The sequence below is a fragment of the Aotus nancymaae genome, unplaced genomic scaffold (genome assembly GCF_030222135.1).
Source record: "Aotus nancymaae isolate 86718 unplaced genomic scaffold, 86718_ANA_hifiasm-v0.15.2.pri h1tg000036l, whole genome shotgun sequence".
Taxonomy (NCBI): domain Eukaryota; kingdom Metazoa; phylum Chordata; class Mammalia; order Primates; family Aotidae; genus Aotus; species Aotus nancymaae.
In genome coordinates this window covers 61,661,367-61,685,175 of record NW_026988450.1, presented here as the reverse complement: position 1 = coordinate 61,685,175, position 23,809 = coordinate 61,661,367, and the positions used below count along the sequence as shown (strand labels likewise).

Sequence of the window (23,809 nt, the reverse complement as noted above, 5' to 3'; positions counted from 1 at the left end):
ACTTAAGTTTTGAATACACATAAAATTTAAAATTTAATACTTTAACATTATTATTAAATAAAATTTCCAACTTACATGTGTAACTTGTGATTTTCCATTATCATAATTTCAAAGATGACATATAGTTATGACTTATAGAAGCATGTTCATATATGTAAATCATTTTTATTTTATTTTTGTTAGTTTAGGAATGTTTTGTTTAATAAAATTATTAAAATTAAATTTCAGATAAATTTTTATATAATGAACACTTTATTTTTAAATTTTTCTCAACTAACTTAATGACAGGATAATCTAATTGTGATAAGCCACACCATATATATCATTTGATAGAAAATGAAGACTGAGTTTTCTGAATGTACATTTTCTTCCTTTGAGTTTTATATCTTGTAATATATACATTTAACTGTGCTATCAGACATGCTTACATAATTGTGCAGTATACTTTTTTTTCAAATATTGAAAGAAAAATATCATTTTAACATTGGATAGCTATGTGTATATTTAATATTGAGTTGTTGCTATACATAATTCTAAGGCTTTTTCCAGCCTTGGCAATTACTTAATAAAAAGGTTCTGTATGCAGAAGTTTTGAGAAATTTTAAACTGTTAGGTGGTGAATTTTGACAATTTAAAAATCTGTATTTCATACACTCCCAATTTAAAATATTACCAATATCAGTATTTCAAATTTTTATGTTAAAATAAAATGGTAAATACAATATATGACATAATTGTATGGTAATTGATGACTTTATTACCTTAAAGGGGAAATCAGTGTTATTTCTTTATAGTTACAGTATATATATCAAACACATCTAACTAAATTTAGATGCTTTTATACTCTCTGTCAGCATGAGATATATCTACTTTTAATTCTATAGAACTTTGAATATTCTAAGTAAATATATTTTACACTAACAGAATAAACTTCTGCTTCAGAACTAATAACACAAATTTTGAAGTAATTATTATATAATGCAACTAAATCTTCAGATTCCACACTTTTTCAAAGTGATGTTTTTGAAAGTTAAAACAAAAATTTTATGTTCCCCCTGCTTTGAAATTACTCTTCATTCATGTCACTGTTTAAAATGCAACTTTTGTGTGGTAAAAATTATAATCATTCCATTTGTGAATTGTGTCTTTTTATTGCTAATCTGATTTTAGTCCTATTAAATTCATTCTTTCATTTATTCTTTCTGCTGATGAATGTTTCTTGAGCATCTATGTGCCAGGCAATGTTCTAGGAGCTAGAGATTCAGCAGTGAATAAACTATGCAGAAATTTTAGCCTTCAGGGTGCTTGCATTTCAGTATGGAGAGGAAAGAATATGAATACAATATATAAGTAAAACATAAGTATGGGTTAGTAAAATATCTAGTTGGAATACCTATCTGGTTAGGTTATGATTATTAAAGAAATTGTGGGATTTATGCTTTATTTCAGCTTTAAACACTGTCCTCCATTCAGGTTAAGGGAATAGTACTGAATCATCACCACCATTGGTGGGAAGTACATCTCTTATGCTAAAGATTTTAATATTGGGACTACTAGAAAGTCCTGGTCTAAAAATTATAGTTAGACCAGTTCTAACTCCAAAATTTGGTCTGGAACTGTATGTATCCCCTGAGGTCTTCAAGAAAATGAGTGTTTGAAAATGAGTCCAATAAATTGGTCGGCAGGTCTTGAATGATTGGTTAGAGAAGCAGCCTAAGCCCCGTAAGCCTGTTCATAAGGATTATCTCAGATTTATTGACTCAAATTCATGAGATTATTTGAGATGAATTATAATGACCCTGATGGAATATGATAATTCACCTCTTTGTAGAAGGTAGGCATGCTCAGATATGTGACAACGTATAAATTTCATTATTTCTCATAAATGTAACTTATAATTACCAACATATGTTTATAGTTAGTAGTTTCTTTCATTAAAACTAAACCTGAAACTAAACCTGGAAATTATGATAAGGTTATAAAAATATTAAAGTATTTATTTTTTCTGTGACCTCATATTCCTCTAAAAAATAAAAGGCTCAAACTCTCTAGGAGAATAATATGGATCGGGTTTTATAGTAAAAAGCACATGAGCTTATTATGATGTATGTATGAAACTGTATATCCCAAATGTACAGTTTGCCATGAGTTCAATTAGTGTATTTTAGTAGGATAAGCATAACTATTGCTTAACCATGTGATCAAAAAGTTATTATCAAATATTAGCTGACTAAATATTGCAATCTGATTTATATAACTAATGTGAACTTAGTAGATTCTGATCTATGAAATAGATTATTCACACAACAACTTGGATTAAATATTCAATAGAAGCGTTCTGATTCATGTTTAAAAACATATTAAAATATTTAAAATAATCTGAGAATTGTGATACCTCATTTGCTTTTGGCTCCTTTAAAATACAAAACAGTTTAACACTTCTGAATTTCTACATCAAATTCCGATATGATGACTCAACCTGGAAGAATTGGGGGCAGAAATGGGCCTTTTTCTTTGCCTGTGAGAGAGGGGCTCCAGGTTTAACTTCCTTTCATCCCTTTTGAATTTAAGGCAAAAAGTAGAATTATTAGTCCTACTAATCACCTGCCTACAGCACAAGAGGAAAAAAAAAAATGGAAGAGTATTCTCAAACCATATCGATATTGCTTTTTTTCTCTTTCAGAATGGTTAAAATATTCCTATGCATTTTTATCTAAAATATCTAATTAAACATTGCCAACAGAATTTTGAAATGTTGAGAAGTGAAGTGTATAAAAACATATACCACTCATTGGCTTTAAAAAATATTCAGAAGTTTTCCAGCCAGGATCTATGATTCCTAATTAGTAGCTGCAGCTCCAAAATTCAATAATTTGTTTTTGTTGTTGTTAAGGATTTTAGCTGTCAAGATCTTTTTAAATATATCCCCATTCAATTTCATGCTTCTATTATTAGGTTACTTTTTTTCATTATGTAAGTATTATGAACTACCAAGGACAACCTTTAAAAAAATTTAAGTAAAATGAAAAGCAAACCTTAATTTGACACTTTGAATACATACTTTTAAATTATTAAAAAATCTTTAATTAGAATAAAATGTGGTAGAATTATACAAACACATGTGCACACATACACACTATGAAATGCTTATGAATGAGATATTTAGAAATTCCCAACCAATAGTTAAAACTAGTGTTACGTGAATTAAAGTTCCATGCTATATACTAATAGTTAATTTTCAACCACTCCCAAATTAAATAATTTGCTTAATTTTAATTAGTTCAGAATTGGCAAAATTATACTTAAAAATAGTACAAAGTATTAACTAAGTTTTAAAAACTCAATAAATTCTAAGGTACTTAGAGAGCTCAAAGCGATGAGATTGAGAAAGACATTTTCATATAGTGATTATTTTAATGTCTCATTTTTTCCATCATTTATTTTCATTTTGGCTTTGATTTTAAATTCTCTTTTCTTTACTTGCTTGTCTTAAAATAGAAAATTTTGGTATTTTTCCCAGAAATTATGAAGAGATATGGCAGACTATTCAAGGCATACTTTTGAGAAAAGTGTGGTTACATAGTTACCCATTTCATCAGAACCTGACACTTGCCAGGCATTTGTTGCTAAATTCCACTGTAGACTTTTTTAAAAGATTGATTCAGGGCCACATAAAGGGTTTACTCTTTCACCTGCTCCTCTCAATGTATTACAGTTAAAATGTGGTGTATTATGTGTGTATATCTATCCATAGGATGATTGAAACAAACCTACAGACCTAGTGTGCTTCACAATTTACTGGCATGTTTGTGTTTTGCCTCTTCGTGTTGATTATCCTTAAGGTAATAGAAGAGAATATGATTGATGAAACTTATCAGAAAAAATAAACAAAATTTAAAAGAAAAAGTTAGCATCTAGTGCTACTGTGTCCCACAGGTTCTTCTACATTGACCCACACTACCTCCACTGGTGAGTTAGAGGAGCATAACAGGACTACCACTGGTGCTATTGCTGTTGCTAGCACACCTGCAGATGTTACTGTATCCAGTGTTACAGCTGTCACCATCCATAGACTTTCCGAGGAACAGCGAGTGCAAGTTACGAGTCTCAGAAATTCAGGTCTGGACCCCAACACGTCCAAGGACGGGCTCTCTCCTCATCAAGCAGATACACAAAGTACCAGGAGAAGACCAAGACATGCTGAACAGATAGAAAGAACTAAAGAGCTTGCAGTTGTTACTCATAGAGGTATTGGATGTTATTTTACTTGTGCCCATTTAGTTATAGCCAAAGCTATATTTTGGTAATGATTCTAATTAGAGAATGAGCTGAAAGAGAGCCAAGATACAGAAAACAACAGAAAAAGTTCAAAGTAGCTGAAAGATATGAATAGTAACAGCCCAAACTGGAATAATTTGAAAGCATAGAAATTGAAATTAAAAAAGAAGTCACAGTGCAATGCAAATGTTGGAAGGGGAGGGGGTAAAAGTAGAACAAAAGTAATTCATAAACAGGACAGTAAAAACAAGTACCAAATACCTATTGTTTATTCCATACCAGTTATGATGATGTTTATGAAACAGGAAAATAAAGTAGCCAGTTTTTATTAATCAGTGCATATATTTACACGTAGATGATTTATCCTATGTAGTAATTTTCAGTGTTTGCATGATATTTTTATGTTATGCAAATGTTAATATTTGAAATATATACAGTTTGATTGGAAAATACAGAAACATTATATCTGGTGATTGTTTTACATAGCTTATTCTTTGCCTGACCCATATGATTGCATTGAAAGATTTCTCATTTTGAAAAGGTAACAGCTATATTGATATTATGGTCCAAAATTTAAGTATTCTTTAAAATTTTAATTTATTTTTAGAGAAAAATAATATAAAGCCACATCATACATTGGTAATTTTCTACTCAATTTATATTAACCTACCTTTTACGAAATAAAGAAGTCTAGAAAACGCATTTTTCTCTTTCTTGGCAAGTGTCATAGAGAAGTGTCATAGAGAAGTGTCTTGGCAAGTGTCATAGAGAAGTTTAGGGAAAAAATTCAAATAGTGTAAAAGAATAAAAGGTCTTCATTTATATCAATATATGCACCAGTAAGAACATTAATTAATTGAACATATTTCAAATATAAAATATCTACTCCGTTTCTAAGACATCAAAATATTTTCTCTAAACTGGCTATAGTTTTTGTAGTGTGTTTAGGCATGGTTTATACACACTATGATTTAAGTAATGGAAAACCATTCAATACTTAGAGCACATGAAGGACTGAAATCGAGACCTCTTTACATATATTAATTAAAAATCAAACAAAAATATCTCAGAAGTTTGTTTCCATTAGAATTTGTACTGAAAGTACTTACATTGATTCTCTTTAATAAGGCACATTCTAAAATGAATTTTTAACCTGTGATAGTCTTCTCTAAAAGATTAAATCAGTGTCACCTTGATTCTCTATTCACTTTCCTATTATGAATATTACCATTCATAAGAATATAGGGATTGTGTTAAAATTTGTGATTTGCTCAATGAAGTAAACAGCTATTTTCTTATTACCAGAAAATTTAAATAGGTAAAATTATATTAAAATATTAAAATCACAATTTATTTAGTTTTATTCTCTTTGGAAAATTGCATGAGCTAATATTGGTAGACTACCTGGAAATTATTTTATTACCCACCATAGAGAAGGAATATAATTTCTGACATACATTTACTGTAAAACCAACTAATAATACAATTTCTGCTTTAGCCAAAGTTTTCCACCAAATGATGTGAGAAACTTTGTGGCTATAAATTAAAATTTTACATAAACTTGGAACAATAATGCAGATTGAAAATAGAAAAGGTAATAGTCAACTATTAAATTGATTTTAAGATAGTTCCATATAAAATTTTTAAGTTTATTCAAGTACATTTTAATTAAGCAACCAATGTATGTCCCTGGTAGATTCCAAATCAGTGCTCAAACTTTCTCCATTGTTATCATAAGATCCCAGTGCTGTTTGAGAGATTGATATCTGTTTTACCTTTTCCCATATTCTTTACAAAATGCTTATTTTGAATTTAATCTGCATTCAGTGGTACAATGTACCTTTGAAGTGTATTCCTCATTTTTTAAAAAATTAGATGTAAAACATTATATGGAAAACATTTTTAATGTTATATTCATCATTATTGATGATGACTAAAATTATTATACTTTTATCAACTTTCAATTTTATTTCATATTGGTTCTTCTGTTTCTTCTTCAATAACTTACTACTATTTCAGTGATTTTGGTTTGCTGCTTATCTATTATACTCTAGACACAATCTCTTAATATTATGGGCAAAAATATTTGTCAATGTTAAGAGTAGAGGAAACCTATTATTCTATCTATTGCTTAGTGTTTTTAAAAGTTCTCAAAATATAGCTATACTCTTAGCTATGAAACTATCTTCTAAGACTTGATTACTAGCAGATCCAAATTTCTAAATTGGGAATGGCTGACATCAAACCAGTATTATATTTAAAATAATAATTTTGGCTCAGCCACAATGCCTAAAATGCTTATTTAGTACCAAATTATGTTCTGGAGGAAATTAAGATAAATAATGCATGTTCCCTTCCTGCAGGATATTGCAATAGAGTTGAAGACATAGAGAAATCCATTCTGGTGGTACAAAGTAGATTTTGTGAAATAAATGTTGATCAAAGTGCTAAAGAAGTAATAGTGTGTATGCAGAGAGTGAGTCTTTTAAGTTACTTTCTCAATGAGTTGGTAAACAACTCAAAACCAATTGCTTAATTTTTTTAGATATTTCAGAAAAAAAGCTGACTAATCTCTGATACACAATGTACTAAAAATGAACTTTTATGAATAAAAATCCAGTTGTATAGCTCTACTCTTTTAAAGCTTTCAGTGATTTCTCAATACCCTTAAGAATGAAGCAGAGGCCGAGGCAGGCGGATCACTAGGTCAAGAGATCGAGATCATCCTGGTGAACATGGTGAAACCCCGTCTCTACTAAAAATACAAAAAATTAGCTGGGCATGATGGTGCGTACCTGTAATCCCAGCTACTCAGGAGGCTGAGGCAGGAGAATTGCCTGAACCCGGGAGGCGGAGGTTGCGGTGAGCCGAGATCGCGCCATTGCACTCCAGCCTGGGTAACAAGAGCGAAGAAACTCCGTCTCCAAAAAAAAAAAAAAAAAAAAAAAAAAAGAATGAAGCAGAGACTTGATCATGACCCACAGGAAACTGCATGATCTGGCTTTTTTCCCTATTTCCAAATTCATCTCATATAACTCTCACAATCATTCTATTATTTTGCCAAACACAATTTATTTTAATTAGTCAAACACCATATTCTTTTCTCTATTCAGCTACTCTGAGAAGCTAGTCCTTGTTACTTTTAACCAGATAATTCTAATTTCCTTTCCAACATTTAACTTAAATTGCTACCTCTAGGAAGTCTAGGTAGTCCTTATAACTTGCCATTGCAGCTTGCATTTGTAACCACCAGGACTGTAACTTTTCCTGTAAAAATTAAGCTCTCTGAGGATAAGGAGTGGGTGTGTCTTATTCATACTGCATTTTCAATACTTAGTACAGTTTCTGACCAATAGATATTTTAAAAAAATAGTTGTCAAGCTAAGAACAAGTGTTTACAATTTCACTTGCTAGAAAGTTCACTTAAATTACTTAAAGGCTTGAAATTACCTTCTTCAATATAATGAACCTCTACATATTTCAGTGTTAAAGATAACTACATTTTGTCACAGTTATAATACCAGTGTTTTTAAAATAAAGGCAACACATTTTCATTAATCCATAATAATATCTTGCTTTTATTGTATTACTAGTTCAAAATTCACAAAATGGAACTGGATATAAAGGTCTTACTTATAGCCCTTGAACAATTATAAACTCAAAATAATTTTATAATTAACCATTAGAAAAACTGTAAAGTAAAAAATGTCCTATGAACAAATATTCTAATGGATATAATTTTACTGAAATTAATTACAGTGTAAAACATAAATATAAGAGATTGCTATAGCATAGGTCCATTTGATGTTTGCAAGTCCATGCTGTTTTACACTATGTAATAATTTAATATTTTTAATTTTTTAATTCACATTGCAGTTAAACTTTTAGGTTTTTTTTTTTTTGAGACGGAGTTTCTCTCTTGTTACCCAGGCTGGAGTGCAATGGCACGATCTCGGCTCACCGCAACCTCTGCCTCCTGGGTTCAGGCAATTCTCCTGCCTCAACCTCCTGAGTAGCTGGGATTACAGGTGTGTGCCACTGTGCCCAGCTAATTTTTTGTATTTTTAGTAGAGACGGGGTTTCACTATGTTGACCAGGATGGTCTCGATCTCTTGACCTCGTGATCCACCAGCCTCAGCCTCCCAAAGTGCTGGGATTACAGCACTGCGCCCGGCTAAACTTTTAGTTTTATATGATCTTTTGATCATTAATGGTTCCCAATTTATCTATTTTCATAACCTGAGGCATATATTAATAATTGACATCAGTATTATTAGGTCACATAGAAAACATGGATTACACACAGTATTTTGTACTTGATGTGTGTGTAGACTCAATGTATGTGTTAATTTGTTTAATTAACACATTGATAAATCAACTATCTATAACTTTTATTTAAATAACAACTGTGAAATTAATGAGTAATCTGAAAAAACTTGAAATATATTTCACAAAGATATTTTCAGTCCATTCCATTTAATTTTCCTTTTGTACTATACTTAATCTCTTTCCATTTATATTATGTGGCAGAAATAACTCTATTTGAAACAATAAGTATGATATATTTATAGTGAGATTGACAATTTAAAACATACTGGCAAGAAACAGATAAACTAAAACCATGTTACTGAAAAAAAAAATTGGGATCAGGAACAATCATAAAGCTTCACAGTATTTGTACAAATTCATCCATTCCTCCTTCAAAAACTTCTAAAAAGTAATTTCCAGAAATATTTATTGACAATACACTACTATTAGTATTTGGTTTAGTACTATTACTAAGCCAAAAATTCAATATCTCAGATGAATTTTTGTACATTATTTTGTTAGTTTAGTCAGAATTCATAAGGATACCTATATGGAATCTTTTAAATCTGGCCATACAAAATTTAGAAAAAAACCCCAACCGTTTGTGTTTCATATTTTCTATATTAGAAATAATCATCTATAATTACATATATTTATATTTACTATCATGTCATTATTATATTTATAGTTATTAGAAATAATAAAGAAAATAATTTCATTTAAATTATCTTAAAATAAATTGTTTATTTTCTACTTTATCTCAGTAACAAAATTATTTTTATTCTCCTCCATTTGAAGAGTTTTTGGACATTGAGATGAAAAGAAGCAAAAGAGAAAGAAAATAAATAATGTTAGTTTAGATCTCTTAAAAATTAATATTAACACCGTACCACATTTTGCTGTATTGGTGTCCAATAGTCCTCAAAATGAGAATTTAATATTTACTGACTGAATTTTAGTCCACCTTTGCCAACTACTATGTGTGAGAGTTTGTTCAGGTCAAATGAACGATTATAGCTCAATTTTTATATTTGCAAAGTAGTTTTTGTAGTATCATAGTATTGCATCAGGGTTATTATAAGCATTAAGCATGGTAATGATTTGAAGTGCCATAAACTCTTAGTTATTTTCTCCCAATGGAATGATAAAAACGAATTGCTTACTATCAATGTTGAGTTTTGGTCAGAGAACTAGACTGAAACTATACTTTTCCCCTTATTAGCTTTATGATCTTGAGCAATAAGTTTAATTCCCAAAGTCACAACTTCTCAATATCTGAGAATACCTGCCTCATAGGGTGGTTGTGTAAAAAAAAGTAGCACAGTTGCTGTCTTAATTGTTCAACAAACACTATTGTTATTTTCATTTTGTTCACAAAGTATGTTTTAACGATTTGATGTGCATAACATTGTACTGGATAGTAGGTATATAGGAATGAACAATACAATCTATGCCATAGAGTAGTCTACATAATTTTAAATAAAAAGAATAATCACAAATTTATTCTGAGAAACACTTGCATAGCAGTGTTTTCGAAATGTTATTGAATTACGGTAAAGAGACTGACAACCTCTAAATATGAGTCAAGGAGAACTGCTCAGAGAATATTTGAACTAATTGTTCAAAGATGAATGAATTTTGGAAACCAGTAATTTGTATTTATGTTACTAAGACCCACAAAAAATTGTTTGAGTGGGTATTTAGGCTGAATAGAAATATGGTAAGTCTGTAACAAAAATAAATGAATTGTTCAACTATATTTGAAGACATACATTAATGTGAGTAAGCTTAAAAATAATTGACTTTTTATTTACAAAATACTCAGATTTTTAAACTAAGATAACATATATCTAGTGACATTTGTAAATTCATCAGAATAATTTGCTGCCTTAGCTATAAGATATCTTTTGATATCATTTCTTAATCTTTAACTTTAAATATCTTTTTCAATAATTACTAAACCCTAAAGCTCAACATTATAGCCCTAAGGAATTTAACTAACATTGACTTGAAAAGAGAAGAATGTATGCAAAACCCTAAAGCTCAACATTATAGCCCTAAGGAATTTAACTAACATTGACTTGAAAAGAGAAGAATGTATGCAATGATATGATTTTAGAAATAGTAAGTAAATTGTCTTGTATTTCTAGGATTATCTACTTTAGAATTAGATGGGAACTTTCAAATCATCTAGTATATTATTTTGTAGAGAAACTTATGGCCTGCAGAGACTATAAAAACCCAGTCTTCATTGTCCTGGACTAGTATTGATAAATTCAAGATTCATTTAGTATCTTTTATGCAGTCTTTCATTAAGTGATGTTAAAGTACATAGATTATAAGCACAGTTGGGTATCCTTTCTCAAGAAGATGTTTGTCATACTTTACTATGTTAATATAATAATTAAAATGTGCTTTACTCCATCATATTTTACTTTGGCATTGCTTTTCTTGGAGATTTTAGTAGAATTATATTTCCATTATTATTTTTTCATTATGTGGACAAGTTCTGTCAGCTTTTAAGGAGCAGTCTTGATAGTTACTGTTTTTAAGTACAAAAATTGGATATATTCTTCTGGGAATATTTTCATATACATATATAATAATTATTAATTATTTTTATTGGACTTCCCAGTGGGAATTTAACTTAGATAAGGACATCTTACAGAATCAAACATGTTATGAGGTTTTATAGACATTACTACTGTTTGTTTTGACATAGTATAGTCAATTATGCCATAGTACGTTTAACTCTTATGATCATATCAGTAGGATATTACTTTGGTTAATAAGGTTACATGAAATTATGTTGAATTGAGATTGAATATGATGTAGACTTTTCTTCTTCAAAACTAGAGCTTAAAAGAAACAAGAAGTACACTGTTATTTTTAGGTTTAAGGAAAGAATGGTTAATTCAGCATAAAACATTTATCTTAGGTGAGCAATTTTAATCCAAGAAAGGAGGAATTCTTTATTGTTACCATAATTTATATTGTTTTCAAGTAAGCTTATCTGAATATAAGGCTCAACAAAAATATGAAAACAGCAAAGTATCAGACAGATTTAATATTCACATTAAATTGCCAGTTTATGTCAGAAGTTGAGATTATTGTATAACAAATTTGATTCAAGAACTAGTTTAACATTGTTTTACATCAAAAACCAGACTGTGTGAACACAACAGTTTTTAGGTGCCTATTATGTGTCTGTCAACATTAGGTCATATGGTTATGTATAAAATATATTTTAAAATGTTTTCAAGTGTTTGCAAGCAACTAACACTATTTTCAAATATTCTATTAAGACTTTTATAAAGTATAAATTTGTAAATCTAAAACATGTTGCTTTAGTTTTTAAAATCTTAATAACCATTATCACAATGAGGGAGCTAGTTTATGAGTAGTCATGTAAATATTTTTATGAATACTAATATATGCCCATCAAGTAATCAATTATCAGGGTTTTATTGTACATCTTATCTTTCACTAAGCATGTGACAAATTCAAAAGTATGTTGTATAGTCTCTAATCCCAAAGGAAAAGTTGTAGAGATTAGATTACAGAGAAAAATTATAGAAAAATTACCCCACAATGAGTATGGGATGTGAGGAAGGATGAGGCAACTGGCTTCAAATGCTTGATATGTTGTTCTGTGTAAGAGAGATTAAATCTGTCCTCTGGCATGGGCTGTAGAATTTACTGTATAGAACCATAAGATAGTACAAAGCAGTTTATTATAAAGAAGGCTGTTTTGACATTTGGGTTTTTTTTTTTTTTCAAATATAGATGTGTGCTACTGGAAGCAGTGAATTCTCAAAGACATTCAAGCATAGATTGTAATGGACAAAGTGGGTATTTAGAAGTCACTGAAGTGTCAATGAGTATCTTAATGATTGCTACTATCCCTTTTAATCCTAAACGTCTATGATTCTGTAGAGATATTTTATATATTAATTAATGAATTTACCATCACTTTGTATTTCCTACTGGTGTTGAGCTGACATGTACTTATTTCAATGATTATTTATAGCCAATGTAAAAACAAACATAGAAGTGGCCAATGCTACCATCAAGGAATTTGGAGATTAGCAATCTACTTATCTCATTAAATGTGAAATCATCAGGAATGTTTTTTTTTTTTTTTTTTTCCTGAGCCCAATGCCCACATCTGTGCTTTAAATTTGAAAGGTTCTTAATTTGGAGGTCCAGTCCTTGCTTGTCTTTTAGGCAGTATTATTTCTAGCAACAGATGACAGTGCTATTCTTACTCTCTTCACTACCACATTCCACTGTTTATTTATTCACTCATTTCTTTTTATTCTTTATTTTTCCTTTTTCTTTATGTCTTTCTTTTTTCTCTTTATTTCTTTTCACTTTTTTTCTGTTCCATCTCCTTTCTAAATTTTTTTTTTTCTCTCACACAAATATCCACTGAGTGCCAAGCTGTCTTCCAGTTGTTGGGTATACAGTATTGAACAAAACTTAGTAGACCTAGCTTTATTGAACTTATATTCAAGTGAGGAAGAAAAAGGCAATAACTAGGTAAACAAATAATTGTATGATGGTAATAAGGGCTCTGCAGAAAATCAAAACAGGCTGTATGGTAGTTTGATTGCTACCTTAGTCTGTATAGTAAGGAAAGGCCTCCTTGAGGAGTTAAAATTTAAACTGAGACCTAATTAACAGGAAGAAGACACAGATGCTCTTGGATCCATGCTTTGCAATTCTAGAGACAGTCAGAGGAGAAAGCACACCAGGAAAAAAAAGCATGGCTAGTTAAAAAGGGCTTGCGTTTAATTCGAGAAAAAGAAAACCCATTAATTCTGGTGTTCAATGTACCAGGAGGAAAGTAAGGTAGATGAGGTGGAAAACATAGGTAGGAAAAACACCATTTGGCTTTTAGGGCTTAAAAATGAGCTTTATATTTATCTAAACCATTGGTAGACTTTAGCAGGGAACATATATTATCAAATGTACTTTTTAAAGAGGTCACTTTAGCATGAATTTGAAGAAGAAATTTCAAATGAATAGGAGAAAGTAGACAAATAGTAGTAGGATATACAGAAGTGCAAGTAACAGTTGATAGTTACTTGGAGTATAGGTCTTATACTATGCTTTTCAAACTTCATTGTGAACATAGAATCATCTAGTAGTCTTGTTCAAATGCAGATTGTAACTAGATGGAATTGGAGTTGGATCTCAGATTTTGCATTTCTAACAGATCTCTAGGTTTGCTCATACATTGAGTAGCAAGAACTTAGATGAGGATGATCATCATGGAGAGAGACCAACATTTATCACACAGTCCCAACACTGTCTGTTCCTCATGGGATTTTGTTCTCTTCTAGGATAATCACAATGTTGACAAACTATCTTGGATAATATAGTAAAAGCTAAACTTTTATTCCTGAAGAGTGACTCAAAGGGTGGTAAATTTATGAGTGGATGGGATATTTTAAGGCAGATGGATTTTCTCAATCAATCTTAATGACAATAATTGGTTTTGGTAATCTTTAAGAATGGCTGAGCTATTGACATTGATAATGATTTTGCTGGAAAGATCAATAAAGGAATAGATGAATAAGAAAATCATGAGGGGAGAAATACCAGATATAGGTAATGGGGGGATGAAGGCAGCAAACCACCTTGCCATGTATGTACCTATGCAACAATCCTGCATGATCTGCAGATGTACACCGGAACCTAAAGTATAATAATAAAAAAAAGAAAATCAATACTAAGTCAAATTTTAGCTCATAATTTTAAATTTTATCCTAAATTCTACACTTTGAAATGGTTATTTTTCAATGCATCAAATAAGAAAGAGAAAAAACATCAGAGTTTATTTTCCCTTTACTTACCATGTTTCAAATCTTCGAAAGGCTAATAGATGGAGGTAAAACAGAAAAAAAAAAATGAAGAAAAGAAAAAGAAAAAATAAAGTATGCAAAAATTGATTGCCAAATCAAAAACTTTCATGAGTTAATCTTTAAGCATTATTTTCTTATTTTATATATATGGTGAAACTACATTTGTCTGCTTCAATTCCCAGGTCTTTTTTAATGAGACTAATGTATTTATTTTAATATAATTTTTAAAGCATAACTAATAATAGACTGCAGAATTTATAACTTTTAAAAAATTATCTAGTTATGTATCATTATAGAATTACTTAAATTTATTTGTTTATTTATTTTGGATGTGAGAACTTTGATAATGGGCAAGTCAATACATAAAATAGAGGATTGTCAACATTTTTGGTGGAGAATTACATACAAATATTGATCATTGTATGCTTTATCAGTATCCTGCCATACTTTTTATTTTTTTCATTGTTCTCTTGATTTTTCCCTAATTATGTTATTTAGTGGAAAGTTGTGTTCAATGTTTATATTGGTAGCTATTTAATAATTCATGTTTAGAAATGTACCAATTTATCATTTAAATACATATTTATTGAATAGCATCCTTATTTTCTATTCATTACATTATTTCATCACATTTGTGAAATTGTAAAAACAATGTCATTCGTAACAGTAAATACATTTTAATATTTCTTATTATTTTATATTTTGTCAAATAAGTTCTTTTTAGGAAGAAAGAAGAGAAAAAATAAAATGTTAGAATTTACTTGTTAACAGGTTTATGCCTTTTTAAAAAATGTATTAGATAAAAGTACTCAGAATGCCTGAGGACTTGAATGACAATATTAAGCAATGAAAATTTGTTTTATTCACAAATGGCAAATCTGCAAGTAACCATTTTAACACTTTTATTCAATGCTACCCTTCAAGCCATGCTTTTGAGTTAGTCCTACGTAAAGATTTTAAGAATTTCTGATGTCAATGTTCTTAATTTTTTTTGAGTAGGCCCTTAAGGAAACCTATATATATTTTTCATATTTTCAAACACTTTCTTTTGTTCACCTGTAATCATTCATCAGATATCTTGATAGCTTATTTTTATATTAATACACTATTTCTCATTTTTAATAGAATGAGCAAATAAGGAAAGATAATAATATGCACTGAATTGATCAAAAGGGAAAGCTTAACTTTAAAAATCAGCAATGAAACCGTTTTGTGTGTAGCTGATTTTCCCAAATGGTTACCAGAGCTTATTTTACCTGTGAATGAGATGGTCACAGTGAATGTGACGTATGTGACTTTTAAATCTTTTTCTTTGTTAAAATATTTTGAAGGGGCTAGACTTTCTATTTGTGCTCAAAGCTGATGCCAGAGCAGACTCCTCTGCCTTTTGGAGTATGAAGAAATCGTCCTATGTGGAGACATTTTTATCTTGTTCAGAATTATTTCAGGGCATTTTCACCTACTTTTGCAACAAGCTGCTTCCCTTGCATGTAGTTTTCTAGAGCATATGGCTACCCTGCTGTGCACAGAGTGAAACCACACAATTAATCTTTACAATTTTAGGAAGAGCAGAACCTTCATATATGACAGAACAGCATGGTTTTAGGTTTAGGGTACATTGTGTAGGATATTTTTCTCTTCACAATTACATCATTTGTATTCTGAATCATGGACTGTTGATTTTTACTGTTGATGCTTGATCTTTCTTTATTTAAATTATTCTTTCAATGGTATTTTCTCATAATAGCAAATGAAATTAAAGTAACAGAAATGTATAGATTATAGATTAATCTTATAGATTAATTTTATCCAGAGCTCAGAGATGTTAGAAATTTTTCACTGAAGAGGCTTACATTAAGGGGGGGTAAATCTCATCAACTCTTCTGAACTTTCCCTTTAGAAAGGAATGCAGCCAAAGATGATTTTACTAAAAAGACTAAATGATTATCTGAATGTCATATAGCAGTTGGCTTTTGCTACAACTTTTAAATTTATCTGTTCACACCTTTGAAATAAAGTATTATGAGGCTTCAGGCCATGGGGTTATACTTGGCACTGTTATCAGAAAATTGATATCTTTATTCAATATTAAATCCAGTTAATAAAACTTTTATACTTTATTAAGGTAAACATATTTAGGGTCAAATATTGTTGATTCCTCAAAATTTTATATTAAAATGAATAAATGAGGACAGGATACACTAATTTCAGTATGGTTTTCCAAGATACACACTTGAGAGCTTTGATTGAATATATGGAATTATGTTATCTATAGTCAGGTGGTATAGATGATAGTATTGATGTTTTAGGGTCAAGTGGATGACCAGATTTTATGAACATACAGATAACCTTGGGCAATTAATTTAGCTCTTCTCCATTTTCACATATTTAAAAAGGGGTAATAATTTTGCATGGATATTTTGCTATTTCAATGAGACAGTACACACAGAATACCTAATGCTTTAGACACACATCCAGTAAATGATACTGCCCCTTTGGATCCAGTGCAAGCAGAAAATCTACTGTGGTTATATAAAAATCTTGTAAGGTAAAGATAAATATAAGCAAATTTATTTTAAAAAGATTAGCACAGTTTTAAATTTCTTAGGTAGCTCATTTGCTTAGGAAAAAATATAGTTTAATGCAAAATTGATATAGATATTGGATATGAGTATATACAGTTGGATTTAACACTATTCATATTGCTTCCATGTATAAGTTATACCAAATTAATGTATAACATTCAGCTCATCTCAGATTTCTATTAACTCCATATTTTTTGTTGCCAGTTTTACTTTTAATTGAATTACTTTTCAATTTCAATACAGCCAACTCATTTGAATTTCTATCTGTTCTATCTTTGTGGATCTCTATGTTTCTTACAGATATAATTGCTAGAAAACAGCACAGTTGTGTTGTCTACATTTTCAAAACATTTTCTAAGAAACAAGTGAACAACCAGTGGTAGGATGATGAGCAACAGCCAACAATAATTCTACCTAGATATTATCCTTTGAAGTACAATGGTGGTCATAGACGAATTAAGAGATTTTGTTGAATACAATATCTGAGATGTAGATTTCAAATAAATCTCTAAAAATTTCCATGTATCAGTGATATATTCATCAGAGTGCATTTAGAAACAATGAAACATTGCCTAATTTGAGGAAGTTTTACTTACAAAGGGACTATTTCCAAATGAATGAATGTAAAGAAACCACAAGGAACCATGCTGTAATCTATGGTAGCGGCAACTGGGCTGTTATGATTCCCAACTTGTTGGGGTAAAAGCAGTGAGACGTTGGATAAAGTCATCTATTGCAGCCTGGCGTGAAAGGACCAATGCCCTTTAATTAAGAGTCCTAGCAAACTCCAATAATTGCAATGGTGAGGAATCCTGTGGAATAAAAATTCTGATCTTAGTTTCCTCCCTCCCTTCATCATCCTGCTGGAATCCTCCAGAGGTTAAGGGAGTCTGTTGATAGAGTCTAGTGTTTCAAAAGCTTAAATGTTAAAAAAGATCACCTGGGGATCTTGTTAAACTGCAGATTCTAATTCAATAGTTCTCAGTGGTGTTCTATATTCTGCTTTTCTAACAAGCTCCCAAGTGACATCAGTGCTTCTAATGCAATGCCACAATTTGTGTAGCAAGTAGGTAGCCATTCAGATCAAACTTCTGGGCAGAGAACAAGGAGGAGAATAGGGAGAATGGACTTGGAAAAGCAAGTATAAAACGTACATATTTATGATGAGTGTGTTGGCATTTTGAATAGCCATGAAATTAGCAGTAAAACACTGCATTAAATACAACTATCAGAACCCATCTGTTTTAAACGGAATCTAGGTAGTGATATGAAATATTTCTAGTGAACTTTAGTAAAATATAATGACCTGAAATCACAGAGTTGGTGGACAGTTATTATTTATTAAAGCAATTCATTTTCTTCTATTTTTTCCTGTAAATTTTTTTGTAAATTTATAAAATCATTCACTGCACTAATGAAATTCGTAGTGAAAGAATATATGCCACTGTCCATAGTCTGAAGAAAGTCATTAACTTTGGCTACTATTTTTCATACAGTTGCTTCTTTCCTAATTAATCTCATTTTAGAAGGCATTATAGTACATATAAGTGATTTCTTACTTTAAGTGCAAAATAAATATTTAATGTAATATTTTATCTTGAGTAAGAAAATACTAATGTTATCTTTCATGTAACAATTTATAATCAAATTATCTGTGATAAAATTGATTTTTGAAATGAAAATACACATTAGAAACAAAATAAAACAAACAAAATCAGTTTTGTTCTAGAGAACATAATATATCAAAACAAAAAATGTTCCAAGAAAGTGCATACATTGAGTGGATATTATTATTAACTGTGCAACCAAAAAACAATTTTAAAAGTTAGTTAATTTGAAGCTGTCAGAAAATAAAGATTAAAAACAAGTAAATTAAAAGCAGACAGTTTTAAAGTGTTAAAAGTATCTGTGAACTATACCAATGGTAACTCTTCCCATATGGTGACTTTTATTATGCCAGTTATAAGAATCCCTAAAGAGAATATAAAAATCCCACATTTTTCATATAATCCTGACATTTTACAGCATACCATAACTGTAAGACCTTTTACGCCAAGCATTGTGGGTGCATCTGCTGTTATCTTCATAAGTGTTATGGTTTCCTGAATTTGTTCCATTTCTAGGAAGAAAGAAAGCCCATATACAAATTTTAGAGTCTTTATGCAATGATTGGTTACATGATTTTTCAGCCAGTTATGTAGGCTGTTCATGGTCTCCTAAATAAAAATTAATAACTTTATTCAATCTTTAATGCTGTGAAAATTAACAAATTGGTTTTATTAAAACAGAATTTCTCCTTCCCATACTCACTATGCTGTTCAGTTTTCCATTTGAAAAATTTACACTTATTTCTTAGTCTAAAATGATTGAAAAATAAGATTCCACAGATTTAGAGACTAGGTCAACCTCATTTCAACATTGAGACATGGAAACTTCAGGATCTTCCTTCAGAAAATGGGAAATGGGCTTGTTAGTAGAGAATCTTGAAATGCATTAAATAATTATTTATATAATCTATATAATTTTATTTATATGGTTGTATACACTTTTACCAAATATGACGTTTTGATCAAAGATTTGGAGAGGTTTCTAACTTTGAATAGAAAAGTAAAATTTAATTTAGAAATTCAGGAAATTTAGATAATTTACTTTGTGTATCATCCCTACGTAGTGAAAAAGACATAATACAAAATAGTTGACAAATTTTTGGTTATTTCATCATGAATCGAAATGACTTCTGAGACTGACTAGACCTTAATATTATAAATGGGAAATAATATTAGTACAACTAACTAACATTTAAAGATTCTTGCTATTTATTTCTATAATTTATTATACAATTTAAGCACAGTAGTAAAATGTAGGATTTTTTGTTTTTTTCACATAAAAATTGAACATCACATACATTTTATATTTACACCTCCTATATGCAAGAATAAGTGCTAGCTACAAATGAGCATTGTGGCATAATTAGAAGTTTAAGATTTAGAAAAATTTATTGGATTTTCTGAACCATATTACTTATCTCTAATGATTTTTTTTAAATGGAGAGTACATTACAATTTTAAATAATTATAAAAATGAATAATATTTCTTAATAAATTTATCTGTTTCAATTTCATCATTTATGAATTTAAAAATATTTTAAATCTTGTGTATCCCTAGTATGTTTATATTTACCAATCAATTTTTCTGTGCCTTAAGAACTTTTTAAAATTCTTATTATTTGTGTGTGCTTTTTTTTTGTACTTAGTTGTACTACTACTTTTCTCATAAAATTATGGCCATTGTTTTTCTTTATACAAAGTTTGTCTTCATTTATTTTAAACATATTTTGAAATAAAATATTTTTCACAAAGATTCAAGAGCTACTTGATATTATGTCACTGAGTTTTCTATTACATCTTCTTCCTATATAACCCAGAAACATGATCTAATGGCAGGATACCTCTAATCACTTTTTTAAAAATTGTGCTACAGAAACATTTGTAAAACAGATATTATTTTCTCAAAAGTTTATATTATTAATAGAGTAGTAAACATTATATGAAAGATATTAAAGGAGATACTGCAGAAATGTTGTTTAGTTTTCAATCTAGCAGCAGTATAATTTCTTCATCTTTCTTTGTCTAAGGATTACATGCAAGAAGTAATCAGTAGCAGTCTCCGTGATAAGTATGTTCTGAAAAGTGTTTTGTTCAGCCAGTACAGGAAGGAGAAAAACAAAGTTAAATTTTTGTATTTGTTGACCTGTAATGTAAAGCCACTATTCACTTTTAAACCAACAAAAAAAAGTCATCTTTATACAGTTAAATAATTTTATAACTCCTATACACATTTTAATCTCCCATACAGAATTGATAATTCTGATTACATTAGTCATTCTTTTCTTTGACCTAAATTCTACTCCTAAGTAGTTAAGAATTACATATCTTAGAACTATATAGAAAAGTTAATCAACATGTCCCGTGTCTTATAGAATCAGAACATAGGTCTGTGAGCAAAATGCCAGAAATAACACACTGTGTTTTAATATTACTTTAACCTCTAGTCAGTGACTGATTAGTCTTAGTACTCATGTAAATAAATCTGTCAATAGTGAGATGTGCCATTTTCTCAAAATCAAATACACATACAAAAACATGTTATTTTCAATATCCAAAAAACTAAAATTATTATATTAGCAGTATAGTTTATTAGTTTACTATAAAGTGAAAGATAAGATTATCATGAATAAATTGAAAATAAAAAGTAGGAAACACACAGGTATTATATCAAAAAATACAGTACAGAAGAGGAAGAAAAAGACATTATTGTACTTTTGAAAAGAAAGGTTAAAATGAAGCAGAAACAAAAACATAAGATACTAGTGACTTACTTGTTCATAAGAAATTCTTTTCCTTTTTAAATATATTACCATGATGTAGTTAAATTATGCATTTATAATACAGATACTGACACTTCCAAGATACTTTATTGTCAAAATAAATTCTACAAACTTGGAAGAATAAAATAAATACAAAATTAGAATATTCCATTCATTCTACCTTCATTATTGTATTTGAATATAAGTGGAAAAAGAAGAGGGCTTCAGAATGTTCTGAAAGGATTTAATAACTAATATCACTGTCTTCAATGAGAGCGCTATGCAAACATGAAAGTAAATTATTTCCAATAAAAACACTGTTCTGCCAACTAATACTAAACATGTCTGTTTCTTCTTTTTAAAAGTTAAGTATTCTGCATATTACATATTTTCACTATATATGCATAGCAATGAAATAGAATAATGTATTTCAGATAGATAACTTTTGAAATTATATAGTGAAAGACTCAATTTTTTGGGAACTTCAAGCCAGGAAATGTTTTATGACTTTAAGTTATAGAAGCTCAGTGATAAAAGGACCAATTAAAGGTTCCAAACCTCTGATTGAAAACTTAAAGCCTTTCTACTATACCTATTTAATATGATCAGTTTCCTAACATTAACAACCAGTACCAACACTAAATCTACTTCCCAATCTATTTTATCCCACGAAATACCACGTTCTCAAGTTACACTTAAAAAGTTTTTGTGACATAAAACATAAAGACAAATGCCTGTTACACCAAACTAGTAGATACTAGAAAAAAATCAAGCTATAATTTATATGCATGAATATATGGTTAATTTTTATAGTAGGCATTTTAATTTAAATTATTTCAAATAATGAGTTTTGCTGATTAACATGAAAATTAGATGAGGTTTAAGTAAGAGTCAATATCATTTTCTTTTTGTAAGTTTTTAAAAAAGATTTCAAATTTATATTGATCTTGAAGACAAAAGACAACCTGGAAGATGACACAATGATAATTCACTACGTGGCTTAAAACTACTCTAATGTAGGTTACAAAACACAGTGGTTTTCCTATTGTCCAGAACTTACAAGTAAATAAAGAGGGATTTGATTGTTGGCCTAATGTTCTTCCCTGTTAGACCATTCTCGTATTATAAAGTATTTCTATTAAAATAAACAAAAAAATAGTCAAACCGAAAATGTAATGAAAAATTTTTAAATGATTAAAAATTGTTCAGCATATGAAAGAAAAAAAGAAAATAAAGAAAATGAATCATTGTGCATATGCCTATGAACCCTGCATTTAATGCTTTCTAATATTATTAGAGTATATATATTTTTTCTGTTTTTCATCTAGAGATTTATAAATGAAAATGCTTCATCTTGAGCATTCATTTTTTTAATTAATCTTTAAGTTCTGGGGTACCTGTGCAGATCTTGCAGAACTGTTACATAGGTATACACAGGCCATGGTGATTTGCTGACTCCATACCCCCTTCAACTACATTAGGTATTTCTCCTAATGTTATCCTTCCCCAACATCCCTACCTGCTGCTATGGCTCCCCTAGACTCACACCCCCCCCAACAGACCCCAGTGTGTGCTGTTCTCCTCCCTGTGTCCATGTGTTCTCATTGTTCAACACCCACTTATGAGTGAGAACATGGAGTGTTTGGTTCTCTGTTCTTGTGTCAGTTTGCTGAGAATGATGGTTTCCAGATTCATCCATGTCCCTGCAAAGGACATGAACTCATCATTTTTTATAGCCTCATAGTATTACATGGTGTTTATGTGCCACATTATCTTTATCCAGTCTATCATTGATGGGCATTTGGGTTGGTTCCAAGTCTTTGCTATTGTAAACATTACCTGAATGAACAAATGTGTGCATGTGTCTTTATAATAGAATGATTTATAATCCTTTGGGTATATACCTAGTAAAGGGATTGCTGGGTCAAATGATATTTCTAGTTCTAGATCCTTGAGGAATTGCCACACGGTATTCCACAATGGTTGCACTAATTTACACTCCCAGCAACAGTGTAAAAGTGTTCCTATTTCTCCACATCCTCTCCGACATCTGTTGTCTCCAGATTTTTTAATGATCACCATTCTAACTGGTTCTCATAAAAATCACTTACTCCCATCTTAGTTCATGATCAACAAAGGAAATTCTCCCAACAAAATACCTTTAGTTAAAAGACTCAGAATTGCCAATATTGTATGTATTCATTCATACACTCATACAAATATGGCATGTACATGACAGGCCAAGGTGGATGGATCACTTGAGGTCAGGAGTTCCACACCAGCCTTGCCAATGTGGTGAAACCCTGTCTCTACTAAATTACAAAAATCAGCTGGGTGTAGTGTTACGCACCTGTAATCCCAGCTACTGGGGAAGCTGAGGCAGGAGAATCGCTTGAACCTGG

General features: G+C 30.1%; 1 protein-coding gene across 1 annotated transcript in view; it reads left to right on the top strand.

Moving 5' to 3' along the window:
- The window catches only part of CSMD3 (CUB and Sushi multiple domains 3), a 1,293,678-nt gene that overhangs the window by 451,677 nt on the left and 818,192 nt on the right, over positions 1-23,809 (top strand). The window contains exon 7 of the mRNA XM_012443291.2: positions 3,937-4,248. Within this exon, the coding sequence (XP_012298714.2) occupies positions 3,937-4,248 (312 nt within the window). The remainder of the gene's footprint in view (positions 1-3,936; positions 4,249-23,809) is intronic.